At 37.8% G+C, this 26,535-nt stretch overlaps 2 protein-coding genes across 9 annotated transcripts in view; one reads left to right on the forward strand and one right to left on the reverse strand.

The window, feature by feature from the left end:
- CWC27 (CWC27 spliceosome associated cyclophilin) overlaps nucleotides 1–15,444 on the reverse strand; it is a 132,969-nt gene extending 117,525 nt beyond the window's left edge. For all 3 annotated transcript variants that reach the window (XR_003989301.1, XM_030471101.1, XM_030471100.1), the window contains exons 1-9: nucleotides 15,271–15,444; nucleotides 12,862–12,958; nucleotides 11,103–11,215; nucleotides 9,560–9,703; nucleotides 8,736–8,834; nucleotides 8,464–8,567; nucleotides 7,783–7,852; nucleotides 6,649–6,728; nucleotides 3,411–3,444 (exon numbers count right to left, since the gene is read on the reverse strand). Coding sequence is in view for 2 of the 3 variants with exons in the window: in XM_030471101.1 (XP_030326961.1) it covers nucleotides 3,411–3,444; nucleotides 6,649–6,728; nucleotides 7,783–7,852; nucleotides 8,464–8,567; nucleotides 8,736–8,834; nucleotides 9,560–9,703; nucleotides 11,103–11,215; nucleotides 12,862–12,958; nucleotides 15,271–15,312 (783 nt within the window). In the remaining variant the exon portion in view is untranslated. The remainder of the gene's footprint in view (nucleotides 1–3,410; nucleotides 3,445–6,648; nucleotides 6,729–7,782; nucleotides 7,853–8,463; nucleotides 8,568–8,735; nucleotides 8,835–9,559; nucleotides 9,704–11,102; nucleotides 11,216–12,861; nucleotides 12,959–15,270) is intronic.
- Nucleotides 15,280–25,067, forward strand: SREK1IP1 (SREK1 interacting protein 1). 6 transcript variants are annotated; one of them, XM_030471102.1, is made up of 5 exons: nucleotides 15,280–15,623; nucleotides 18,612–18,659; nucleotides 20,219–20,359; nucleotides 22,417–22,495; nucleotides 23,994–25,067. In XM_030471102.1, the coding sequence occupies exons 1-5, from the start codon at nucleotides 15,302–15,304 to the stop codon at nucleotides 24,181–24,183; spliced, it is 780 nt and encodes a 259-aa protein (XP_030326962.1). In that variant the 5' UTR covers nucleotides 15,280–15,301; the 3' UTR covers nucleotides 24,184–25,067. The 6 variants fall into 6 exon arrangements, with proteins under 6 accessions (XP_030326962.1, XP_030326963.1, XP_030326965.1 ...); XM_030471107.1 differs by lacking the exon at nucleotides 15,280–15,623 and adding an exon at nucleotides 15,628–15,742; XM_030471108.1 differs by lacking the exon at nucleotides 15,280–15,623 and adding an exon at nucleotides 16,777–17,432.
- Nucleotides 25,068–26,535: the final 1,468 nt, after the last annotated feature.

Below are 26,535 nucleotides of genomic sequence, written 5' to 3' on the forward strand. Positions count from 1 at the left end.
GAGGTACTATGCTTACAGGCCTAGTAGAGGAAGCAAAAGGGGATAAACCACCTTGTTGAAAGACACTTGGAGTGAGAAATAAGCCATTCCTCACACTAATGAAGAAGAAGCCTGAATAGACCCATGGATCTAAGTTTGACTACTTCCTTCCTCAAAGGAGGAAGCCTGCATGAATCTTAAGGAATGATGCCAGCTCTAGGACTAGCTGGCACATATTTTTATATTTATTTTGGAGTGAAGCTACTTAGCTACAGAAAATGCGTAAGGTGCTATGTAATTATAATCTTAACTACAGAAAGAAGGGACAGACTTAGAAATGGTATTCCAAAGGACTGTACTTTACCCAGGAAACTGTCAGGATGTCAGTGCTTGGAGTGGAACACTCTAAAGACAATGCACATGTCCTGGGTGTGACTGACAGATAGGAGGAAAAGTAGCATAAAGACTATGTCCATAAATACAGAGGGGGAGAGAGGAGAAAATAAAAATGCAGCAAGAGGCACAATTTTGGCAACATAAGAGAAAAATCAAGGGCTGGATTTCAAATGTTGTATTTGAGTCACTGTTTCGGAATCTTCAGACTACCATACTTAGATTTTAGGTTTAGACAAGAGAAGACCAGTCAGGAATAAAAAATGAAATATGTGAATATTCAGCACAGTAAAATAGCTGAATATTTTGTCAAGGAAATAACTGAAAGGCTGTTGTTGAGGTTTTGTCTGTTTTTTTTAAATAGGGGAAAGAGAAAAGTAGGTCAGGATCAGCAATTCACTTGATTTCCCAAAGTACTACTTGACAGAGTAGACAATAAAAATTTACAAAGGATTTGCTTACTTGATAAATTACCAGGGAGATGGGATGACAACAGACCTCTATGTCAGGGGGCAGAATCCAGAAACGGAATGTGACAGACCATGTTCAATGTGTTTAATAGTCAAGGACAAAGACAGACTCCTAGCGGAGATTTGGCAAGGGCTTAGGTAAGAACGTTTCACTGAAACACAGACTTGGATAGGAGAATTTCTAGAATAAAAAAGGATGGCTCCAGACAAATTGAAATTGCTAAGTAGTAGGCTAATTAAAAAAACAGAACAAAAAAAAACCCAGAAATCTGATTAACAGGAAGGGTTTCCAAGGATGGTATTTTAAAATGGAAGAGAAAAAACGGATCAAATTGTCCAACTCAGTTGAATTCCCTACTTTCTGAACCTCCCGTTCCCCTGACTGCACAGGATTTCACCACTTTTCCTCTAGAAAAAACATTGATAAAAGAGGATGTAAGCCTCCTTCTCCACTCAATTCCTCCTGCAACGATACTATTCAATCCTGCCCAGCCTCCACCTTCAGTTACTCTTCTGTCTCATTAACTCCATCTGATCTCAGATCTTACAGATTCTCATTTTTCTGAAGTCTCCTTACCAACTAATAGATTTAACACATTTCCACTCAGAGAGGGCTCCTTGATAACTCAGGAGGGAAGTGGCTGTTCAGTTGGATGATGGTGTTCCCCTAGTGACACAGAAATACAAACCTGCCTGCCTGGAAGCTATACTGGTTTTTGCTGCTGTTGTTAGCTGGGTGGAGTTGCCCTATTCTTCTCTTTGCTCTGGAAACAAAAATGTAATGAGAGCTTTTGTGTCAGAATGACTAATGGCTACTGTATGTAATATGATTTAGACATTTGAGAAAATTATTGAATTGCGGAGTGGGTACCAAGCTTTACCTATTTGTAAGACTAAACGAAACTTAGTGTTCAGCCGCTAACTGGCAAATAGGGAGATGAAAACAAACTGTGTAGAAAAGGGAAACAGAGGAATGTCACGGGTGGGAAAAAAAAAAGTCAATCCTGAGAACACACTTCATATAATGTGTTCATTAATGACAAAAAGAGGTTTAACAAATAGCAACGAGGTACTGTTAACACAAAGGATCTGACCCTCAAAGGATGAAATGTATGACCTTGAGGACTGCAGTAAGAGAAACAGGATGGTATTTAATAGCATGAACAGTAAGATGAGGCGCATAGGGAATAGTAACAACAGTTTCTCTTACACGCTAGGGACTTGGTATCTGGGGGAGGTAGGGAGACCTGAAGAATTATTTGCATGGCTATGAAACTACCAATGTGTTGCAGCCATGTAAATGCAAAAGCAATCCTGTGACGTGTTAAATAAATCTAAGAGAGATGATAAAATACTAGTAACACTTTATAAGGCTCAAGCAACTGCCTGAAACGCTAGACTCTAGCTAAGATCTTTCAATGCAATGAAATCTAAGTAGAGCCCCTGCAGGTCAAAAAAAGCCTTCCTATTCCCTACTTCATGACATTATTAGAACATTCAGGCTGAAAAATAAAAATTTAAATAAAAACGCCTTATGTGACCATGTTCTGTATTCCCCAAATCCAGTTTACTTAACAAAGGCTTATCTGAACATCTGAAGAATTATTAATTAAATACCACTCTTGGAACCCTTCTAACACTTAAATGCTCCTGCTTAGCAGGAATTACAAAGAGTCGTCCAAGAAACTAAACTCATACTAGGATTTGTGTAAAAAACATCAGGAATCTTGGTGGAATTTTTTATTTTTCTATGTTTAGACACAAGAATGGGATAGATCCTGTCTTTCCTTTCACTTCCACAGCGCACTAGCTAACAATACAGTACCTGTGCATGGTGAACATATGGAGTACAGTACTTTTCAGGATGCAGCTTGGGGAATGGGAGATTACATTCCTAGTCAAGTATTACATTATTGTCTCAACAGCAACTCAAATAAGTACCACCATGACCTATGGCTGGAGGCAAAAACATACTTCACCTAGCAAACTTATTCCACACCATATATGACAAACTCCTTGTAATTAAAGTAGTTTCCATGTTTGGTTGAATGTTACTGCTTTGTTACTTTTTTGCCTTTCAGATGTGACCGTCTTCACCAATACGATTTAAGATATAAATATTCACTAAAATTTTGTCTCCTTGAAGAAATCTTTCCAACAGGACTCTCATACACAGATTTCCCTTCAGACATTGCAGTTATATCACTATTCATGACAAATTTTATTTTTTTTTTTTACCTTCTAGAATTTTTTTTTAGAAGCTATTACAGGGGTTTTATTAATGGTTTGTCACTCTATGGTACATAACCTCCCACATACCTCATCTACTGACTGAAATATCTGCTAAGCAGTTTTTGTAAAATGCAGTAGATAGTATGCAGTAGTAACAACTCTGCTGTGAATATTTACAATAGCCAAACCTTATAGCTCTGAAGGGCCTCCAGCCTTTTGCTGGAAATGTGATCTGAGCCAGTTTAAAAAACCTCTAAAACAGCACTTGTTCACCTAAGAAAATCTAACTCACACAGTGTAAAAAACAAAGTCTCATTGTAAAAAGATGTTACTTACCTCACTCACATCCCCTTCTTCACTTGCTGCATCACTAAAAGAAGAAAAATAATCATAACTATTTTGAAGTACCAGAGATTTAAAACACTGTTTAAAACCCCAGTTCTTAGATTAAAAAAAATTGTTTGGTTACCTTCTTGAAATTTAAGTCAACGTAGTCATTTATATCATCCTCACATTCATCTTAAAATTATCAATTAATACTATTTTCTATCATTCAACTGTCATAATATTTTCTAATTAGAAATGTTTAAAAACACAGGATAAAACCACACCTTCATACAATGCATAAATTTTACTCATATCTTAAGCCATCCAGAGAAAATGCTAATGTATACAGCTAGAAAAAAACCCCACAAAGAACTCACTTAAGATGAATGTTTTTGATCTCATGTATCCAGCAATTTCTAGTATTTCATTGCAGATGTTCTATATTTTGGAAGGCCTTCTTTATATAGGCATGTTTAACTTGCACTATACCGATAATAAAGGATAATTAAGTTTAACGTAAAATTTCTCATTTGTTATACAGCTACAGTTTAATGTATTAAAAAAAGGAATCTATGTGAATATATTGAGGCTAACATAGCCACTGTTAATAGTCACAAACTAATAATGAAGACCCTTGAAGATTCTTCTATTACACAATTTAAAAAAAAAAAGAAAAAGTTATAGTAGAGAAACAAAGCACGGACTATTAAAGGAGTCTCTAAAGTCAAGGAAGTAATCAAGATCACCAAAGAAATTATAAATTTATTGGAATAAATTACATGAATTTTAAAAATTCATTCAGAACATTTTCTGTGGAAGTATTACTTAAAAGAATATGATAATTAAAAAACCCCAAACAAAACGGAAACAAAACCAAGCCTCCCCCCCATTTATAAAGAAAACATTTAGAATACATCCAGATCAGTAATTCTGATGTCAGTCCAGAACAAGTAGAAGCCACAGTAAGAGTTAAACAGCCTACTTCTACTTGGAACTTGTGACATGGCTATAAAGGGAACTGCCTTACCAAGAATTTCTGGGAGCGTTTTGAAAGGGCTATACGTGGTTGTGGATGATCTCTTTGATCTATCTGGACGCACACAGAATCTCTGACCAAAGGTTTTTAAGGAAACCAAGTAGTTCTGGAGTAAGTCCATGCATGAATAAAAAGATGGTTAAAAGACAGGCAAAAAAAGCTAGAGGCAAACAATCATTTTTGGCAGTGAAGGAAGATCACTAGTGTATATCCACAGTAGTCTGTGGGGGGGCTTGACCTGCTCAGTGAGCTCAGTAATGAGACAGAAAAACAGCCAGGTCACTGAGTTTTTGGTAATACTAAGTCACTCAGGATAGCAAAGCCAAGAGTAGATTGAAGAATTGAAGACAGACCTGTATGATGAGACAACAAAATGACAGATGAAATCTGAAGTAGGTAAAAGTAAACCTGTGCACATGACAAAAAGGACTTCCACAACCAGAACAAGGAGATTACATCTGACCATCACTGACCATGATGTGTCCCTCAGGAGTCCATTATGGGACCAGTACTGGTTAATAAATTTACTAATGACATAAACAATGGGATCAAGGGCACCACCAGCGAGTTTGCAGTCAAAACCAAGCTGAGTTGTGCAACTAACATACCTGAGGGACAAGATGCTATCAAGAGGGACTTGGACAAAATAGAGAAGTGAGCCCATAGGAACCTCAGGAGGTTCAACAAGGCAAAAAGCAAGGTCCTGCACCTGGGTTGGGCCAACCCCCTGGTATGAATACAGGTTGGGAGATGAAGGGATTGAGAGCAGTCCAGTGGAGAAGGACTGGTACTGGTGGATGAAAAGCTGGACATGAGCTAGCAGTATCGCTTGCAGCCCAGAAAGTCAACTGTATGCTGGGCTGCATCAAAAGAACCGTGACCAGCAGCAGGTCAACAGAGGTGATTCTCCCCCTCTACTCTGCTCTTGTGAGACCCCACCTGGAGTACTGCATCCAGCTCTGGAGACATCAGGACAAGAAAGACATTGGTCTGTTGGAACAGGTCCAGAGGAAGGACATAGAAATGATCAGAGGTGGAACACTTCTCCTATGCAGAAAGGCTGAGAGAGCTGGGGTTCTTCAGTGTGGAAAACAGAAGTCTCCAGTGACACCTTATTCTGCCTATTCAGTACTTAAAGGGGGCTTATAAGAAAGATGGGGACAGACTTTTTAGTAGGGCCTGTTGCCACAATTAGGGTGGTAAAACACTGGAACAGGTTGCCCAGAGAGGCAGTAGATGCTGCATCCATGGAAACATTCCAGGTCAAGTTGGACAGGGCTTTAAGCAACCTGACCTAGTTGAAGATGTCCCTGCTCATCAATGCAAGAGGAATTAGACTAGATGACCTTTAAATGTCCCTTCCGACCCAAACTATTCTATGATAAGCAAATTCTTTGAGCTGATATATTTTCATGGAGTTGTCTCAGCTCAATGCTCAACACTGGTTAAAAAGAGCAGATCAGAAGGTAAGAAGTATTAAAAAGAAACAGAGAAGAAAACAGACTATCTTTGTGCAAGCATACAGATTTAAGATTCAGCTAATTTCTAATATGTCATTTAGATTAAAAAAAAAAAAGGAAAAAAGTATTTTAGGACAGAACCAAGGTTGGCAAGACCAACAACAACCAAAGGTACAGAACAACTTCTGTGTGAAGAAATATTGAGTAGGCTTTAAAAGCTTAGGCTAGAAAAGAGGGCCTAAGAAGGGATTGTGGTAAGGACAGGTACATAGAGACTGCTCACTGTCTCATCCAGCAATCCAGTAAAGATTAGTATTCATTAAATAATACCAATAGCTGCCAGGTTCAGAACAAAAAGAGGCGTACTGCTTACTGCAGCAGACAGGAGGGTGTGAATGTAAACAATATTATGAGAGACTGAGCAAGTACTTTGATGAGAGATCTATTAAAGATTATTAAATAGATGAACCACATCGAACTCTGACAGTCTCCTGAGCCGAAAGTAGACGGAAGCTGGGTAGACTGGTCAATTAAACATTATGCTTGCCCTGCTTTTGTTCTTTGTTGGGCATCCACTGATGGCCAATGTTGGTGACAGCATAGTGGGTTGGAGGAACATTTGGTCAGATCTAGCATTGCCAATTCTTAATTTCTTAAACAGTGACAGACAAACAATGAGTATACATGATGCTAATCAGATCTAACATCCTGAAAGTAAACCTGTTCTGGAAACTGGAAATCACATATTAACCTTTTGACAGCAGGAACTGAGCTTAGATGTGGATCATCCTTCAGCAGATCATGACTACTTTTACTTTTTCCCTTCATGCTCTGTTAAAAAAAAAGAAAGAAAAAAAAAGTATTATCAGTTCCAGTGTCTGAGAGAATAGATGGTAACAAAGGTAATGACAAGAAAAAGGTAACTTATTTCATGTTAGCTTTAGCCTAATCAGTAAGTATAAACACTTTTAATAGCAGAACAGAGAAGGAGTTCCAGAAGGAGGAGCATCAAGTTAAAACTACTGTTGTGATTGATAAACTTCTACTAGCATCCTTACTGATACCATCTCACTGTAATATCGTCCATCATTATTCACTGTTGTCTTTTGTATTTTTAACTAAATCCTGAGGACCATTTTTCTGCCATGTCGTACAAGACTCACCATGATGTAGTCTGATCTCTAACTGCAGCGGGTAGGTAGCTGAACCATACGAGCAAGAAAGCCTAGTACTCTTGAGAAATAATTTGCTCAGCAGTAGAAATCAGAATGACAGTTTTTAAAGTAATTTTTTAACAAGCCATATTTAAGAGGCAAAGTCAGTCAAGGAAAATGAACTCAAGGACTACCTATGCAACCCTAGTTCTGTGAATGTGGACAGTTCATGATAGTGCAATATTTAGTCATGCTAATGCACTATTTTCCCCACAGTAACCCCACTTCATTTTGCACACAGAATGGATATACATAAGCAGATGGAGCTAAGAATGCACTGGCAGTGAACAAGTTGATTTCAAACGTCAGGTATTTTACCAAGAAATCACACTCTTACAATTAAGGAGGTGAAGAATAATGAAGTACCTATCAATCACCTCCATGAATTTTAAATGGCAGAGGTAGATCCACACTATGAAGTACGAAACTTTATGTTTATGGAAATGTAAAAATATCACACAGTAAGTGAAGGTACCTTCAAAGGTAGAAGTTAAAAATCTCTTTTTTCAACATGTTAAAATTACAGAATCATAAAACCTGAAGTAATTTCTAGTATTAATGTTCAAATCTCAAACATAAGAACAAGATTAAAAACCTTAGAGCTCTTCACAGACATGCAAAAAAGGCAATTTCAAGTCGAAAAGAAAACCAGGGATGATTTGGTATGCTACCTGACTAACTCTACTGACTTCCTCCTCTTCTTCTTCAGCTTCTTCCCCAAAGGAAAGCAGGTTAAAATTTCTTTAAGAGAGAAAACACATTTTCTAGTAAATCTTTACATATTATCTTAATAACATTCCGTGAACTTTCAGCAAATTACTTTCATACTCTATGCAATATTTAAAAAAACCCTTTTTTCCTGCTAAATATATAAATTTCATTTTTCATTGCATGATTATGACTACCAAATTTCATTCACAGAAACAGAAATTTCCCACGTCAAAATGCTTTTTGCTAAGTGTTTTAGTGGAAGAGAAGTAGTAGCTGATAAAACAAGTTCAAAAATCTCAAAGAACTGAGCCACAACCTAGTCAATAGTATATATTAACTTTAGTGACATCTCGGTCACAGAAGAATGATTGCCCATTCTCGCGCAGGGGAAAGGCTTAAGCTACCTTTCACCTTTCTTATGAAACCAACTATCAGCATGCATGAAACAGTACAGCTCAGCTGATGTAACAGTAACCACTTCTGTCAGAGCAACTTGATTCCTTATGGTTTTGCTAAATTGGAGAACATTCCTCTGTATATCTTAGTAAAGCCTTGTATTTCAAAACCAGAAAAAGAAAATTACCAAGCTGCAAATTAAATGTGAAAGAAAATTAACCACCACTTATGTTGCATATATTTACTTTGTGCCTTTTACTTTGGACTTTTTAGTTTCTTCTTCTGGTTTGTCCTTCTTCAGTTTTCTATTTGGTCTTGGAACAATGTCATCAAAAGGATTAAACAAAACCTGGTAAAAAAGTAATCTTTAGTAAGTATTTTATTATTATTAGGTGATTCCATATTTTAAAACCATATATATAAATCCATGCGAAGTTTTCATACTAGAACACTGTTTTCTGAACACAATGAAGAAAATAATTTTAAAAATTCAAATTTCATACCAGAACATACTCACCTCAGTGCTTCTTATTTTGTGCGGACTGAGAGGTCTCTCTTCCTTGTCAACTTCTACTTCTGCCAGGCGCAACATGTTATATATTGTATCCCCTGTAACCTGTCAAATTTATAAAAAAAGGTTTGAAAGTTCTTGAGAAATGCTAGGCAATTATTATGTAAAGAATTTTGAAAATACAAATGATATAGGAGATATCACTTCCTTACATGTTGTAAGCATGTAAGACTTCTAAAAGACAGCAAGTACAATGTACAAAATTTTGGGTTTTTTAAATTTAACTGCCAAAGTTGAAGAAAACCAGGTAGCTTAACCTTAATGTGTAAGAGTGTGTGCAGGGGAAGATGTCAAATTCTTACTGTGAGCCGTTAAACAGGAAAATAAATGACACTATGAAATAAAAAATATTTGGCTTATTTTCTTTCAACTATATCACAAGTGGCAAATTCATCTCATGTTTTTCATTTTCCTGATTTTCTTGGGTAATTGGGATTTACAATCAAAATTTTCTAAAATGTGACTAGTATTAGATGAACTGATTAGTAAGATAGAGCCATAGTAATATTAGAAAGATTATCCAAGGGAAGCACAACACAATAATGTAATTTAGAAGAATAACAACAGCAAAGTAGATAATTATGGGAACAACCCATAGAAACATTTCTATTAGACATGGGAAACATACAGAACAGAAACAGCATGGAGAGCAGTGAAATAAATTTCAAATGTATGGTAGCAGCAGACAACAGTAAAATAGCCTTTGAACACAGAGAAACTTATAGTCGTTTCTGTCACACTCAAGCTGGGACCTAGCCCGTGTAGCAGACCTTTCCAAAGATTGTGTGCTTGTTGTTAAGTTCATCTGCACGACCCAATGTAAAGAAAAACTGACTCCCGTTATCGTGAGGGCCAGCATTTGCCATAGCAACAAGTCCTCTCCGATTAAATCGCAATCGTGAGTGGAACTCATCCTGGCAAGAACAGAAGAGAAAAGAACATGATGTAAGTATGAAAATATTTTTTCTACTTCTTTAGCTACAGCTTATTTACATCAATATTCACACACAGAATATTTGTTGTTAGTTTTATTTTAAATTTAGATAGTAATAAAGCCAAAGTCTTTTGAAACTTAATGCCAAATTGTATTTAAAAACTTCTGTTTTCAGCAGAGAAGATTATTTTTAGTCAATGTTTTTTGTTCTTAGTGCCTATAATAATGCAAACTAGTGAACAATCTTCTTTCAAAAGAAACTGTAGACATGTATCCAACAAACACTGAAAGAAAAAAATTAGAAACTAGTATACCAATAATAGAAAGATATCAATAATAAAAAATCTAAGTTCTGTCTTGTTAACTTCCTCTTTTTCCAATCACTGCTTAATAATCAATTGTTATTCATTATTTTTGTTGGAATTATTATCCCCCCAATATTAAGAAAATCCAAAGCATTTCTAAAAGTAACGATTCCTTAAATGTATTGTAAAACTACCGTTCTTGTTAACCACTGTATTTGCAAAAAATCCTAATTCATGTAGAATAACTGAAAGCTCAGTAACAGGCTGCAATAGTACAGTATTGCAACATTTCATAGGAAGAACATTTTCTGGACTATAAGAAGACAGAATAGGATTACTTTCAAAGCAAAGCTAATATGATGAGTAATATATTAATACCATTAAATACCACTAATATCATGGTTCTAAAAACTGCAATATTGAGATACACTAATTTTAAGGAGTGGTGCTTTTACAATATTGGTAATATTTTTTTTCTGTTCTCTGCTCAGGTACCAACCCCTTCCACAAACTTCACGTTCATGTTATGAGTCTACTCTGGCAGCAGGGAGATGGAAGGCCCAGAGACAGGCTATGCGGCTTCCATCACGAGTTAAAGGTGCCGGCCCCATTGGAAATAAATCAGGCAGAACAGGACACAGCTGCTGTGCGTTTGTAGCTTCACTCAGGGTCTCAGCCTCCTGGCTAAGAGATGAGCCATGCTAGTATAAATAATATCAATGAACACACATACAACATTTAGAGATCTCTGCTAAATGAGAGACAATGTGTGTAAACAATATACATTTCTGCATCTGAGTTTGCCACAGATCAACACCTACTCTTCACTCTTCCTCTCCCCACATGAACATGTGAAGTTCACACTAGTAAGGTTACACATTTATCATATCAGAACAGCTAGAGTTAAGAACTCTCAACTTAAAAATACATATTCAAAAATGTGAAAGTATGTACTGTACATGTATAATGATGCATGCCTAATGTAAGGTTTGTTTTCTCACAACCTAACATGGTAGCATGAACAACTGATACAGAATAACCAAAAATTAATGCATAAGATATACAGATACGTACCTTGAAGGGAGCTCCATAGATTGAATCTCCACCTGATCCAGTACCAGTGGGATCACCTCCCTGCACTATAAAGCCAGGCACTACTCTGTGAAATATTGTGTTACTGTAATACTCTAAAAAAAAAAAAAAAAGCATATTAAAAACATGTAAGTGGTCTCAAAATCAGATTTTCATATAACGAGATGTCCAGGGACTGAAGTTCCAGAAAGCCAGTACTGTAACTGGATTCTGCTGTTTCCACTGGGTTCCCTCCTTTTGCACTGTCTCGCTCAGTGTGACTGTATCTCAGCTATAGAGTAATGCTGGTGACATTTATGAAGAAAGAAAAAAAGTGGTATCGTATGTTTCTGTTTCAAAATACACTGCCAATCACCAACAAGATGGTATAAATGAATTCTTCTCTTTTCAGCTTTTAAATTTTATCACTGGAATGATACTATCAATGAACATCAATTTAAAAGGAGAGCTAAAACTACCACGCTGTGTCCCAGACAGCATCTCACATATCATTGTTAGCCATATCCATACACCAAATGATTAACATGTTCACCCACCAGTATGGAACACAGGTGTCACCCCTTTCACCACCTATACTGTACCCAAACTGATCATTTCCACAAAATGAAATATGTGGTACATTTTGCTCCCTAAGTTATTTTCTTTTATCTATCTACGCATCCATCTATCTATCCATCCAGATAAGTGATATGAGATCATAAGACAACAAATGGAATGAAAACTTCACTTGACATAGATTTCTGGGAGGGTTTGTTTGTTTGTTTGTTTGGGCTTTTTAATAAATAAAAATAAATCTGCAGGATGCTGCAAGACAAAGCAGGATCTGCAAATGTTGCAGCAAAGCTAGATCTATTAATGGATGGTTATATATTAGGATACTCTCAAGAGAAAGACTCAAATTCATTATACAAAGCATAGGATCCTACACAAAAGTCAGACAAATTCTGAAGGGAAATAAAGCCCAGTTCTTTAATACTAAGGACAACTGAATTCTTAGCACTCACCAAGAGCTAAGAAATTGATTTACCATTGCAAAAAATCTCCACATTAGGTGTAAGAATAAGGAACAAGTTGGATATGTGCTGGAAGCACAGATCCTACACTGCTATTTTTCCTTAATAGAGAAGTGCTAGAAGAACTCTTAACCACTTTATAAATGCATACATGGGACAATAACAGCAGCTAGAGAACACATAAAGGCACCAGGTCATTCACAAATTCCTGTTGCAGTTTTCCCAATAGAGAGCTTCTCATTCTAGTACCCATTGCTTCAGTGAAAAGCATTGCAGAGCCTCCATCAACAAAAAACTACGGCAAAAGAAACATTAGAAGAACTCACGAAAAAAATTAAAAGGTAGTAAAGAAGGTGATACAGAAATGAGGATTTTGGAACACGTTCAATACTGCGTCATTGCCATTTCATACATACATTAAAGAAGCAGTAATATTTGTAGAGACTTGCTGAAAATAAGCCTTCCCAAGCCTCTGACATCCAATTTTTCACTAATACTATGTCATTTGCTATATTGGAGAAAACCCATCTAAATTTTTATTTTTCTCCACTGGGTTCATTAATAACCTTGAAAAACATTGTCTGACTGTTAGTTAATATTTTCTAAATACAAATAAATTCATTAACATATTAGATTTAAAACATAGTTATGACCTCTGTTTTACAAAAAACCCCACAAAGATTGCATATGAAATAATTTCAACAACTGCTATCACATTCAGTCATTACCTTCCATACAAAGCTGGATGAAATTTCGACATGCTTTTGGTGCTTCTTTTGACCATAATTCTATATCTATATCTCCTGCTGTTGTTCTCAGCAAAACCTGTGAAAATATACATAAATACACTATTAGTTTTATTGTAACTTAGTCACTGATCAAAGAATATAATTGCCGAGTTAAAAAATATACTTCTCAACTCATTATAACAGTAATAGACATTTAAACATGGCAGGTAGCTACTGTTAGTTTAGATTGTATTGCTAGGATACTATTCTACAAGAAATACTCTATATTCTAGAAACACTACATAATTGTGCATATATATTGTATAATATTACATATATTGTAGATGTATAGTATATAATACGTACTATATGTTCTAAAAACATAAAATATGTAATTCTAGCCAGAACTGTATCTATTCAGATAGCCTCCACGGAACAATAGTCAGTACTATACAGCATCATAAACTTTAATTAATTGACTATTTTCACCCACAATCAAATCCCCTTGAGGTACACACTGGACATCCCCATTCTCCTGCATTACCCACTAAGTGCACCCACTTACCACCCAAGGATGCTTTTACTGCATCCTTGAGTGAAAGCAGTCCCATGAGTGGGTTTGGTTTTGCCGGAGGCAGGAATAACCCAGAGTGGTTTTTTTGCATTTTCTTTATGTGTACTACAGGAACTTTATCCCCCTGTACAATATGTAAAAAACTATCTATTCAGATACAGTTCTCAACTGATATGTATAACGAGGCTTCAAGGCCAATGACCTGGTTGGTACCTGGCACATGATAGATACTTTGATACTCTTTAGCACTTCTATAATGAAACAACATGGGGAAAAAAAAAATTACACCATAAATCTCCAAAACCATGTACTTCTCTTACAAGTAATACCATTCAATGTAGTGAGAGAGCATAATAAAATTAAGAACCTAATCATAGAATCATAAGAATCAGCTAGGTTGGAAAAGACCTTTAAGACCATCAAGTCCAACCACTACCCCAGGACTGCCAAGTCCACCACTAAACCATATCACTGAGAGCCTCATCTACATGTTTTTTGAACACTTCCAGGGACAGTGACTCCACCACTGCCCTTGGCAGCCTGTTCCAATGCCTGACCACCCTCTCTGTGAAGAAATTTTTCCTAATACCCACTCTAAACCTCCCCTGGTGCAACTTGAGGCCGTTACCTCTTGTGCTACCGCTTCTTACTCAGGAGAAAACACCGATCCCCACCTCACTACAGCCTCTTTTCAGGTAGTTGTAGAGAGCAATAAGGTCCCCACTGAGCCTTTTCTTCTCCAGACTAAACACCCCCAGTTTCCTCAGCCGCTCCTCATCACACTTGTGCTTCAGACCCTTCTCCAGCTTCGCTGCCCTTCTCTGGACCCGCTCCAGCACCTCAACATCTCTCTTGTAGAAATGGTCCCAGAACTGAACACAGGATTCGAGGTGTGGCCTCACCAGTGCCCAGTACAGGGGGATGATCACTGCCCTGGCCCTGCTGGCCACACTGTTGCTGATACAGGCCAGGATGCCGTTGGCCTTCTCGGCTGCCTGGGCACAAGATGGCTCATGTGCAGCAGCCGTCAATCAGCACCCCCAGGTCCTTTTCTGCCAGGCCACTTTCCAGCCGCTCTGCCCCAAGCCTGCAGCCTTGCATGGGGTTGTTGTGGCCCTAGTGCAGGAGACACTGGCCACAGCCCATCAATGCAGCCTGTCCAGATCCCTCTGCAGAGCCTTCCTACCCTCCAGCAGATCAACACTCCCACCCAACTTGGTGTCATCTGCGAATTTACCAAGGGTGCACCCAATCCCCTCATCCAGATCCTCAATGCAGATATTAAGCAACACTGGCCCTAACACCCAGCCCTGAGGGACACCACTGGTGACCGGTCACTAACTCGATGTGACACCATTTACCACCACTTCTTGGCCTCTGCTAAGATATAGTCAAGAACAGAGAAAATTAAATGTAACACTTCAAGCATGGCTCTGTGTTACCTATCCACACCTTATGCCTTGTGCTTTGACTCAGGTAGTGTTTTTAACAACTGTATCACTTCAAACCAAATTTAAGTAAACCAGCACCATGACACAAAACCCACCACCACCACCACCACCACCACCACCACCACCACCACCACACCCACACCCACACCCACCCACACACACACCCACCCACACACACCCACCGCACACCCTCCTCACCTGTCTCCTTCCCCCCGCCACAACATACAATTTCTTCATACCCCTCACTCGAACGCACGCACTTGCGCACACACGCACCCCAGCAGCAGCCCGCAGCCCCCTCACCTCCGCTGCAGTGCAGCTCCCGCCCCGGCCTGACCACGCCTACCCCTCACCCACCGCAGCTCCTGCCCTGGCGGGGCTCACCTTGCCGTTGGTGGGGGGCTCCTGGATGTAGATGTTGCTCATGGTCGCGAAAGGAGCGTTCCAGCAGGTGACCAATCGCCCGGGCTCAACGCTCGGGTACGCTTCGCCACCAATGCTTCCTACCACCCCGAACCTCCCGCCATCTTGGGCGCCTCTATGCAGCGAAGGGAGGTGGGGAGGAGGTTGCCCAAGCCTGGAGGAAGGACGAAGGGGTGAATGCCCTGACAAAGTCTATATGGGAGTCATTGAGGAAGGAATTCCCTTGAGAAAGACTCGGAGGCTTCTCCAGTTCCTCGAAGTCCCTCTCCGTGTTTCCCGTCAAGTACAGAGGTCCCCTGTCCTCCCTGCGAATGGTACGGTCAGAGAGTGCGCCGAGCAAAGCCTTCCGGCGGGGAGAGGCGCCGGTGGAGGCGCGGGCCGGGCCGGGCCGGGCCGGGGAGGACGGCGGCGGGGGGCGGTATGGCTCTGCCGGGTAAGGGCGCCCAGCCAGGTCTACGGGGAAAGGAGGGACAGCGGCCGGCTGGCCCCAGTGCTGACTTGTTGGGAAGGGGAAAAAAGCGGTGAGGTGATGGAAAATTGCGCGGGGAGGCCGCGCGACCGCTGGTCGCCGCGGGAAGTGTGAGGCGGGGAGGGCGGCGGGACGGCGCGTCTGCCTCAGGCCGCCCGGGCTGCCGGTGGAGAAGCGTTACTTTGGTCTTCGCGGCCGGCATTCCAAACCAGCCGGCCTGGGTGCAGCGCGGGCGAGATGGGGAGGGCGGGTGTCTGACCAGCCGCTGATGAGCGCAGCCTTGCGTGCAGTCCCTTCTTTCTACGCCTAGGGCGCCTCTCCCCAGAATTTTGGATGAGAGATAATCTGTGTTCCTATTGTCTGTTACTATAAGCCACCTTCTCTAAAGTTAGATCCAAAGAATGGTTGTTGTCAGACTTGGTTTTCCTCCTCGTCGTTTGTTCTGGATTAAAGCTTGTGTCCCACTAGATTACTGTTTAAATGGAACCATTGAGAATGGTGGTGAGAGAAGACAGGAAGAAACCTTGCACTGTCTGCAAGGTATTTGGGTCTGCGTTAGCCACACACACAGCCACTGCTTCAAAATTTCTTGATCCTAAGACATGAGGAGTGTTTGGTTAAAGAACAGCTGAACAAGCCTGAGCCTTGGTAAGCTCCTTCTCTTGAAAAAAGAGAAGACCTTAATAAGCTTGCTTCCATTCTGGAAAGGGTTCTTGAGGAAGATGTCTCATGTTTGCATTCAGAGGTTTCCAAAGCTTTTTTTGCAACCTTGTGCTCTACTGAATGAATAAGGTCCTTAGTGGTGGTTGCTGCTGTGTCAGTTATAAATCTGGAGGATTAACATCTTGGAACAAAGGAATGAGAACAGGAAGATTCATAGACTCACAGAATGGTTTGGTTTGGAAGGGACCTTAAAAATCATGTAGTTCCAATCCTCCTCCCATGGGCGGGTACAAGTTACTGGACAAGGTTGCTCAAAGCCCCATCCAATGTGGCCTTGAACACTTTCAGGGATGGGGCATCCACAACTTCTCTGTGCAACCTGTTCCAGTAATTTGATTTAATAATCTAAAACTTCACCTAGTCTAAAACTCAGCTTCTAACATTATTATTTAAAGCCGAAATTAACAATTAAATTTCAGCCTCAGGAATTTGGTGCAAGTATTTGGTGGTAATGTTCTTGTCATCTGCAGGGTTGGTTTTTTTTGGAAATCCTGACAAATGGCGCCTCCATGTATTATGGGAGATTTTGTAGTGTGTGCATGACCGTACTGACCCTGCTTGCATGCAAGACCAACTCTTTCTTTACCTGTAGGTCAGTTACACAGTAGCACCAAAGTTTACTGAGTATTTTCGAAAGCTGAGACAAAATATGTAGCTTGGGTGATCTTGCATGTTAGTCACAAGGTGTAGTGAACAAGCCAATGCTGTTTTGAGTATTTCTTTGACATGACATTGCAAGACACAGGTATACTTTTGTTCCTTAGTTCTTGAGACTTTTTTCCATGTTCCCTACCTCCTTACCTCTCATGGTTTTCCCTCAAAAGATAGTCATAAAACAGGCACCTACACACTGCTGAGTTTATAGACCTCGAAGGTGACATGTAGTAGTAAGGTTTGAGGATCCACAGAAAACCATGTATCATAATGGAATGTAAGTACCTCTATTGCTTTGCTTTCCAGTGCTCTTCAGGGCATAGACCAGTGAGTTGTGGAAGTTTCCATGTTAGTTTTTCAGCCTGGGGTTTGAAGGTTTCCCTTGTTGTTTTGAGTAGAGTATTCTAAAGGCAGTGCTTGTCTCAGTAAACCAAAGTTTAAATTCATGGAGCTGTTGTACCTCCTTTCTGGTTCACTAATTTCTGCCATGGATTTCTCCTTGTGTTTGCTTAATTATTTATTTAAATAAATTACCTAGTTATTAGATAAACTGTATATAGTTAAGTTGCTTTTTTATATATTTTATTCAGTTGAAAGATAGAAGGGCACCTTTTGATTTTGAAAATTCAGTTGTGACTTTCATTAAGGATACTGATCTATTTTTGGGGAGCAAGTCTCTGGGGTTTCTCTTCTTCTGAGTCATGTCCTACTATGTCTGTTTAATTTAACTGTGAGATCAGATGGGAAAATCACACACTTGCTGTCCCTAAAATTTGTGCTATTCTGGTCCTCCTTCCTGCACAGCATTTACAGATTTTTCTGTTACTCACTTCACTTTATTCCACATTTGCTTTCTTGCACCATTGATTCTTTTTATTTGGCATCATGTTGTCTGGATTCAGAATAATTTAACGATTAGTTCAGCTGGGGTTTTTTTTTTCCTTTTTTAATTTGCATTTGTATTTTGTCACTTTTCAGGAGTGATTGTTTACCTTTTTTTTTTTTTTTTTTAAATTGGCTTTTTATCACAGTTCTTGTAATTAAAATATAAATTACTTCAGAGTTCCGAGTGACTGTTTGTCAGCATCCATGTGCTGCTAGAAGTTATAAGTAGATTTGTAGTGTGCATTATCACTGGAATATCAGATAGCTATTACCGTGTTCATGCTGTAACAAAACAAATACATAAACCTTCAGAGACATGGAATAATTATTAAAATTATAATAGAAAGATCAGAATAAATGAAATGAGGATTTGGCAGTAGATTAATGCACAGAAAACTGGCCTTAGAAATGCAGTTTTGCTTTTCTTTAAGTTTTTTTAAGACATCTTAGTGTACTTAATACTCTGAGGCAGGATCACTCCTGTCTGTGTATTGACAGTATCAAGCTAGATTTAAAAGAAACTTGACAGTTCTGTTTAACAACCCCTAATTGATGAAATTTTCTCTTTCAGGTGGAAATAAGGATAACATCAGAGCAGGATGCAAGAAGTGTGGCTACCGTAAGTCTGTAGTAAGCAATATAGAGTTACAGTGTTTTCTTCAGTTTATGATTTTGGAACTGCCTTTTGAGGAGTGGGAGGAAATAAAAATGTTCTCCCTTGTTGCACAGGCGTTTGTCAGTTTAAATTACCATATTTTAAAAACTTATTTATTTTCTGTACATTCTCTGGCTACTCACACCTATTTCTGCATTTGAAAACCCTTGAGTTTTCTCAGGAAAAAAAAAAGAAAGTTTACAATTCTATTCACATATGCTACATTTGCAATGCAATTACTGGAGAAACTTTGAATTGAATGCGTGGTCTGATATCTGATGAGATTAGCATTTGTGCTTCTTCTGAGTCTCACTGCAAACTTAGGCAAGCGTTTCAGCTCAACTTAGGTCTGTTTTAAAAGAAAAAATAGTTTTAAATCTGTATGATCTGTGTGAAGAAAACATACTTTGTGCATTCTATGTTTCAAGAAACGGTTCTGTCACTTACAAGTTCTGTAGTTAGAATTTAGCTCATGCTTTGCATTATGCTCTGATCATACAAGTATCTCTGTGGCTGCTCTCCTGATGAATGGAGACAGGTCTTAGTGAAGATTTTAGTCTCTTAATCACTACCTCTTAGTTTTAGAACAATGGAGCGGTGGGCACTGTTTGGCAGTAAATTGTGCTGAACTTTTAACAGAATGATTTAATCTTTTTTAATAAATGTTATGTGGGGTGAAGGCAAAAAAGCTTGCTTCATTATTTCACTGTTGGCTTTGCCTCCAAAAAATTTCGTGAATTAATTGCTTTGTATATCTGTTCTTCCAACATAGCATGGATATCAATATAGATTTAGTGGTTCATTTCTCCATGCAGTAAATATCAAACTTTCTGGAAGAGAACAAAACTTGTAGTCAAATCACACATCCTGTGTTTATGTTCCTAAAAGTTCTCTCTTCAGATGTAGGTATTTTGATATGAAGATGAGTTTATTTCAATTGCAACTTGAATTCCAGTGTTTTTAGCTTAGTTTCTCCCAAATCATACCTTCACTTTGTTTTATATGTCTTTGTTATTCCAGTAGGTTTCTAACTCTGGTCATGATTATCGAGATGTAACTTGGAAAACTAAAAATACTATCCAAGTAGTACCTTAGTCAGTATTAAGTACTGGTTGTTAAAGTTTGTCCAATAAGTGAACAGGATTCTTCTGTAACACTAGAGGGAGACAGAAAGATCAATGTAACACACTTGCTATGGTTTTTTTAAATATTTTGCTCCATGCTTTTAAGTAATTTCTTCAGGAAGGATCTGAGACGATAAAAAAAAAAAGGGGGGAAAGTAAAGGTTGGGCAAAATCTTTAAATTAGGTATAAGAGAGAGGTCATAAAGCACTCTTAAAGGGAGAACCCATCGAAATTCTTTGAGGTTTCTTCAAAGTAAGCCTTCTCCCTCCTTTTTCACAGATTGCTGCCTAGCATTTTTTCACTTCTCAAAACTGAGTCATACTAAAATGTATGTTCTTTAGTTTCTGATGTTTTTTGGTAAATTTTAATTTTTCTTTCTGAATATTTGTTTTGTTCAGCTGGTCATCTGACATTTGAATGTCGAAACTTCCTCCGGGTAGATCCGCAAAGAGATATTGTTTTAGATGTTAGCAGCACTAGCAGTGAAGACAGTGAGGAAGAAGAACTACAGAGATTGCAAGCCATGCGTGAAAAAAAGAGTAAGATGTTGTTAGGGTTTTTTTGTTTGTTGTTTTTTTTTGGGTTTGTTTTGGTTTTTTTAACAAATAAATTGGATAATGGGAATGCCCATTTTTTATAACTGCTGTTAGTTGTTTTTAATCTGTGCTTTAATAGTCGGGCTTTTACTTCATGTGTTCAGGCTTCAGAGATTTGATACACCCACATCTTTTTTAATTATTATTAATTCCTATCAGCAAATTAATAATTTGGAACATCTCAAAAAGGGCTCCTAAATGCAAAAGGTTGTAAGACTGTTACTAAGAAGCTGCTTAGGAGAAAATGACATGGATATTCAGAGTTAATCTGTTGTTTATGGCATGTACTTTAAACATCTTGAAGTTAATAGTAACTCTTAAAACTAATGACAAATAGGACAGTTGAATTTCTTAGTAGTGTTTTGACTAAAACAGCTAGTGAATTGGATTTAAACATTCATATTTGGAGAAGTACTGTTCTTTGTTTGTGAGGTCTGAGCATCAGTTGTTTGTCAGACAGAGAATAGGTCGGTTATTTAACAAATAACTGGAGTTCATTTGAATTTGGGCTCCTAAGAGGCTGTTCCCCTCCCTCCTTCTTAGAGGAGGTTGTTCCACTGTATGAAGTTTTAAATACATGAATGTTCTTCCCCTCTGCCCCTTGAAATGTCATGTTTTGTTCTATTGCTCTCACATTCTAGGCTTACATTCAGTTCCTACTATACATGTTATTTAGGAAAGGGAAGGGATAGATAGAACCTTGTCATTTGCTGGAACATTTCAAAAGAAATGGATAGTCTTCTTGTCAGGAGTGCTGAGTTGGTACTGTAACAGTCCTTTCTGTTCCTTTCCAGAACAATCTCTTTGGAAAAACTTGTTCTTATTATGTTCTTTTGGATATAAGGGGGATTTTTTGCCTGAAACTTTGAAGATGGATATCTGCAGAAAAAACAGCTGTTTACTTGATCTCATAGTAACTGTTTATTATATCTTCTTTCTTGAATTGTGGCTGCTATGGGTACTGTAAGGAGATATGGATCTTTAATTTTCAATTATCTAGGCAGGATTTTGCCATTTTCAAGTGGCCTCATCTCAAGATTTTTGCACAGTTTTCTTAAAAAAATATTGAGTGCTTGTTCACACATTCTTGTTCGTGGTTTTTAATTGCTCCAAAAGTAATTTGGTTTTTGTAACTCACATTGAATTCTTTAAAATTTCACTCCAGAACATTCTGGTACCAGTAATTTCTATTCATGGTAGCAAATGAATAACTGCATTACCATGCAGACTCTATGGAAAGTTATAAATTTGCTGTCTGTTTTAAGCATAAATTGTAAAGACAGTATTTTCCCATTAGCTGACATTGTAATGTGTATTTATGTAGTAGATTTGCATTTCAGAGAATTCAAAAATACTTTTTCAACTGCTATAGATAAGTCTAAGGCCAGAAATTTCATCCAGTGTGATAAAAATATTGCTTGTAAGTGAAATGTGAGGATGCTATACAGTGCTGTAAAGTGTCAGGGCAGGAAACAAACATGACCAGATGAGGGATGACTCTTCTGCCAATTTTTGTAGGCAGTATTGACAGTTAACTCAAATTTATCTTAGTTGTGGCATAGCTGTCTTTGAACTGTGAAATGAGGATGTATAAAAGTAATTCAGGTAAGCCTAAGGGAATATTCTTTTTTTTTTGTGCATTCTAGTTAAATGACCTGTTTTCAGACTCAGGCAAGTCTTTTAAAATACAGAAGAATGGATATGAAAACCTAAAGCTGATGTAAACATAGAGAAAAAGTCACAAATTTGCTACATTTTACAGGCGTTCCTTCCTCTATAGTGCTTGGATCAAAGTCATTAGAATGTAAGTTGTATGAAAAGTTCTGCCACTCTGGTAAATATTTCTGAAATTACTATACTAGACCAGAATTTGGAGGAAATGAAAGAAAAACTTTTAACAAGAATTTTCTGGTAACATTACATTGCTATTGGAGGCACTCTTTTAATACTGATCTTAAATTCAGACAAGTGTTTTGTAAACTGTAACTTTTTATCCATAGATTTAAATGAGGAAGAAGAAAAAAAGAAACAAAAACGAAAAAGCAAAGAAAAAACAAAGTTAAAAAGACCAAGGAAAAGGTAACTCTATCACATACCTATCTTATTTTCAAAATAGAGCTTTAGAAATATTTCTGATGTTTGGGTTGTTTCTCAGAGAACACTGCTTCTATTGGTGCAACTTCATTTGCAAGTACCTCTTTGGTTTAAAAACCTTCCTGTTTTCTGGTGAGAACTTGTTTGTTCTTGAGATGTGCTAAAGTCATAATAGGCTTTCTGCTGTGGAGTTATAACCATGGAAGTCTAGAAAGCTCTAGCAAGCAGGAGGTCTGCAGGTCTGGCAATGCTCCCTCTCACTCACTATTCAACACTAGGCAAGATGTGGTGGGAAAAGAGCGGTGAGTCAGGAGGAATATGAGGTTGTTTCCGAGCTTAGAGAAACCTCCCCGCAGTTCAGAGACCCTAAGATTCACTGTGTGCACACATGCATGTGTAGACACACACACTCTGAGTAATATGTAGCTATCAAAAGGAAAATTTCTGTTTTACTTAGCATATGTTGACTTTTAATGTTCCTGTTACCGTAGAAGCCTAAGTTAAGTGTTACTGCATTTTCAAAGGGAAATGTCATAATGCCCAAATCTATTGCGAATCTGAGTTTTGGCCTGCTGACTGATTTTTTAACTTTTTTCGTTTTAGATGAGACTGTAGACTGGTTAGTCATTAGGACTGTTGATGAGACAATATCCCAGGAACTGCATTAAGAGCTAGGAAACGTATAATATATTTGGAGGCCACAGTATGGTGTTTTTCAGAAATAAGGAAAGAAGATTTAGCACCGGTTGTATTGGCATTTATCTCCTTCCTTATTTACATAAAGTAGCTCTAACTTAAACTTACAAAGACAGTAGAAAAGAGTCAGTCTGCTGGCTGTAGTCTTTACATGCAAGTAATTAATAATTAATCATATAAACAATAGCACAAACCTGCCCTCTTGAGTATAATAATCGTGTCTTTTCTTTTACTGTCATCTTATTTCTTGTATGTATGTAATCACTCATCACTGCTGGTTAGAGACCAATATTAGCAGCTGCAAGAGCATCCAAATTTGTCATACATATTTCTCTTAGATTTTTATGCGAGAGAAACACGTTAAGATTTGTCTGAAGGTATTACTGTAGCATTGTTATTGATCATAAGATATTTTAAAAGCTGGAAGCTCTATCATATTGTCATACTTTCAGTTTTCTGTCAATCTGTATTCAGTCTTTTCTTAGTGAACGTTATAAACACAACTTGCCTATTCCTTTGTTAATTAACCTATTATAAACATACTGCTTTTCTGGCACGATAGTCTAATTAGGTAGTCTAATTATCTATCACAATAGTCTAATTAGAAAAGTCATCGTTCAGTTGAACATGCAGACCAAGATATCATAAGCTTTCCAGTGGATGTACAATTCTACACCACATTCCATTTGTGACATTATATAAATACTGAAATTAAGCCCCCCACATTATGTTTGTGGCATTATTCTTTAATTATATATCAATCTGTGTATATATATTTTTTTCCTAGATCTTCCTCATCAAGTGCAGCTGAAGAGGATGGGCCAAAGTCAAAAAAACAAAAATCACATAAAAAAGAAAGGGAAAAGGAAAAAAAGAATAAATCTAAGAAAGGAAAACATCATAAAAAGGAAAAAAAGAAGAGGCGAAAGGAAAAAAGTTCATCTTCTGATAGTTCAGACAGTTCTAGTAGTGACTGAGATGCTGGCCTATTTTTGTGTTCACTTCTGCAGAGATGATTTTCCTTTCAAATCAAAATTATTTATGCTTTGCAATGCTGTTGTTTTAAAATGATATATATATTCCTAAGAAATCTGTTTGCAAATATCAGTGCTTCAAACTATTAAATAGACCTTTTGGGCAAAAGTCTATTCTTCTGTTTAAAGACATGCAAGTCTGATTAGTTCTCCATTCTAAGTTCAGTTGTGATTACTTGTGTTTGGAATCTTTTACAGTAGAATATGATAAACTTCAGTTTGCAAGTCTTTGTGTAGAAATATTTGGATTTAAATATATGTACTGTCAGAATGGCTAAATCAAATTTGGAAATTCAAATGAGATTTTCTATTGTGTTATCATTTAAATAAATGTATGTTTTTCAGAACATTTTCTGCTTACATACTTTAATCAGTAAGTGCAAATATGAAATAGTATTTGGGTCCAGAGAAGGGAAGAACAGGCAGTGAGAAACTAGAAGAGATTGCTGCATCAAAATTATCTTCTAAAATTGATCTAGTCATAGACTGTGAAACACAATTCCACATTCTTTTGGCAGGATCACTGTAAGCAAGCTGAAAACAAAAGCAAACAAAAGCTATTGTTCTATAATTCTATTAATTTTTCAGAGTCCTTTCTGCCGAGGTTTTGTTCTTTTGCAATTATGGCCATTTCATCTTAAGCATAGATATTAAGTGCCACTTCCTAACACTAGATGTCTGTCCAGAAAGATTGTTTACAAAGTTCTAAGAACCATGTTATTACAGTATGTGGTGATTAATACTTACATGAATCAAAGCAGGAAATTAGAAGACTGTCAAGAATTGTGAAACCTCCATTCATTCTAATAAAACTCCCACTGAAAAGTGAAAAACCAAACAAGCAAAGCTCTTGTGGAACGTAAGCAATCCATCATGTTGAAGTCGGTAGCAAAATTTACCATTTGCTATCAGGAGCAGTGTTAAGCATGTCAACATTTAATAACTGGATTCTGGGGTATCCAATTCATATCTTATACTGTGGTAGGGTACTGGTTCAAGACAGACTGATTCTTTATAGTTGAGCAGATTTTAGGTGTATAATCCTACCTCAGAAATGCCTAAACCTCAAAGTGGTAACATTTACAGCTTCTTGAAAATGCTGTTCATGCCTGTGGTTTCCTTTTTTTTCCTTTTTGGCACATTAGACATGGAAGTGTTTCCACCTGAGCAGCTGCAGTGCAAGTCTCATAGGAGTCACAATGTGAGGGAGAGCAACACCTAAGCTTTCTTAACAATAATATCCGTGGCCTATGTTTTCTACAGTGGATTAGAGCACTGGATCAGTACAAACTGTTTCATGGTATTTTAACAGTTACTGCAATTTGGTCTGAAAGTTAAATACCTAGATCTAACCGTCTTTCAACCTTTTATGTCTCAGACCAGTACCTTTATTACTGGGTAACTCATGCTGTAGATGCTAGGAACATTGAGAATAAAAATACTCATAGAAGCCAAAAAGCAAAGAGAATTACCTGTAGCCTTCTTTATAGGTCTCTCAGTAGATGGCAAGAGTCCTTGCATCTGCTCTTTTTCCTACTGGCTTTGTGCTAGTCTAATTTTTCATGTCATATATCTTGATTTCTGAGATGGGCTTGGGTAACATAACTGGAGACTGGACCCCTTAATTATCTAATACCTGTGCATAATTTAAGGAACATGTATTTCATAAATACTAATCTAACAGATTATGCTACCCTCTTCACTCTAGTTTCCTTAGTGTTGCTGTGGTCGTTAGAGCTTATTTTTGACTGGCTCAATTCTCTAGACAGTCATTCTGTAGAGAGCAACAGAGGAGTTGTGTGCTGCCTGAGCCAGTACTGTTGCCAAAGGAAATATTTAATCAAGCCACAGTTTAAGACACAACACATTATGATCCCTGCCACACACCCCCCTTCCCTCCCTAAAATGTTCCTTATTTAATGAGATTATAAGGGTTATTGGAGTTAGGAGAATTCAGATCTCATATGTAATCCTCCCATGATCTTCCTGTGATCTCCAATCACCCCATGATGCCAACTCTGGGGAATGGAAGTTTGTACCCTTCTTGGTTTCTGAATCAGCTTCATCTGAAGACAAGGATGGTTGAAGTAACCCTTATTAGAGTTCGTATATCTCTATGCATAATTTATCTATCAAACTATATTTAATGACGGAATGGATAGGGGCTTAAAGTTCAGAAAAGCAATCGTGTTATGTTTTAGTAGTGTTCCTTATACTTTCGTGTAGTTTCAAATAGCCATTTTAGATTCTAGTTCTAATTGCTGACATCAAAAGATTACCTATCTAAATGATAGT

The sequence above is a fragment of the Strigops habroptila genome, chromosome Z (genome assembly GCF_004027225.2).
Source record: "Strigops habroptila isolate Jane chromosome Z, bStrHab1.2.pri, whole genome shotgun sequence".
Classification (NCBI taxonomy): Eukaryota; Metazoa; Chordata; class Aves; order Psittaciformes; family Psittacidae; genus Strigops; species Strigops habroptila.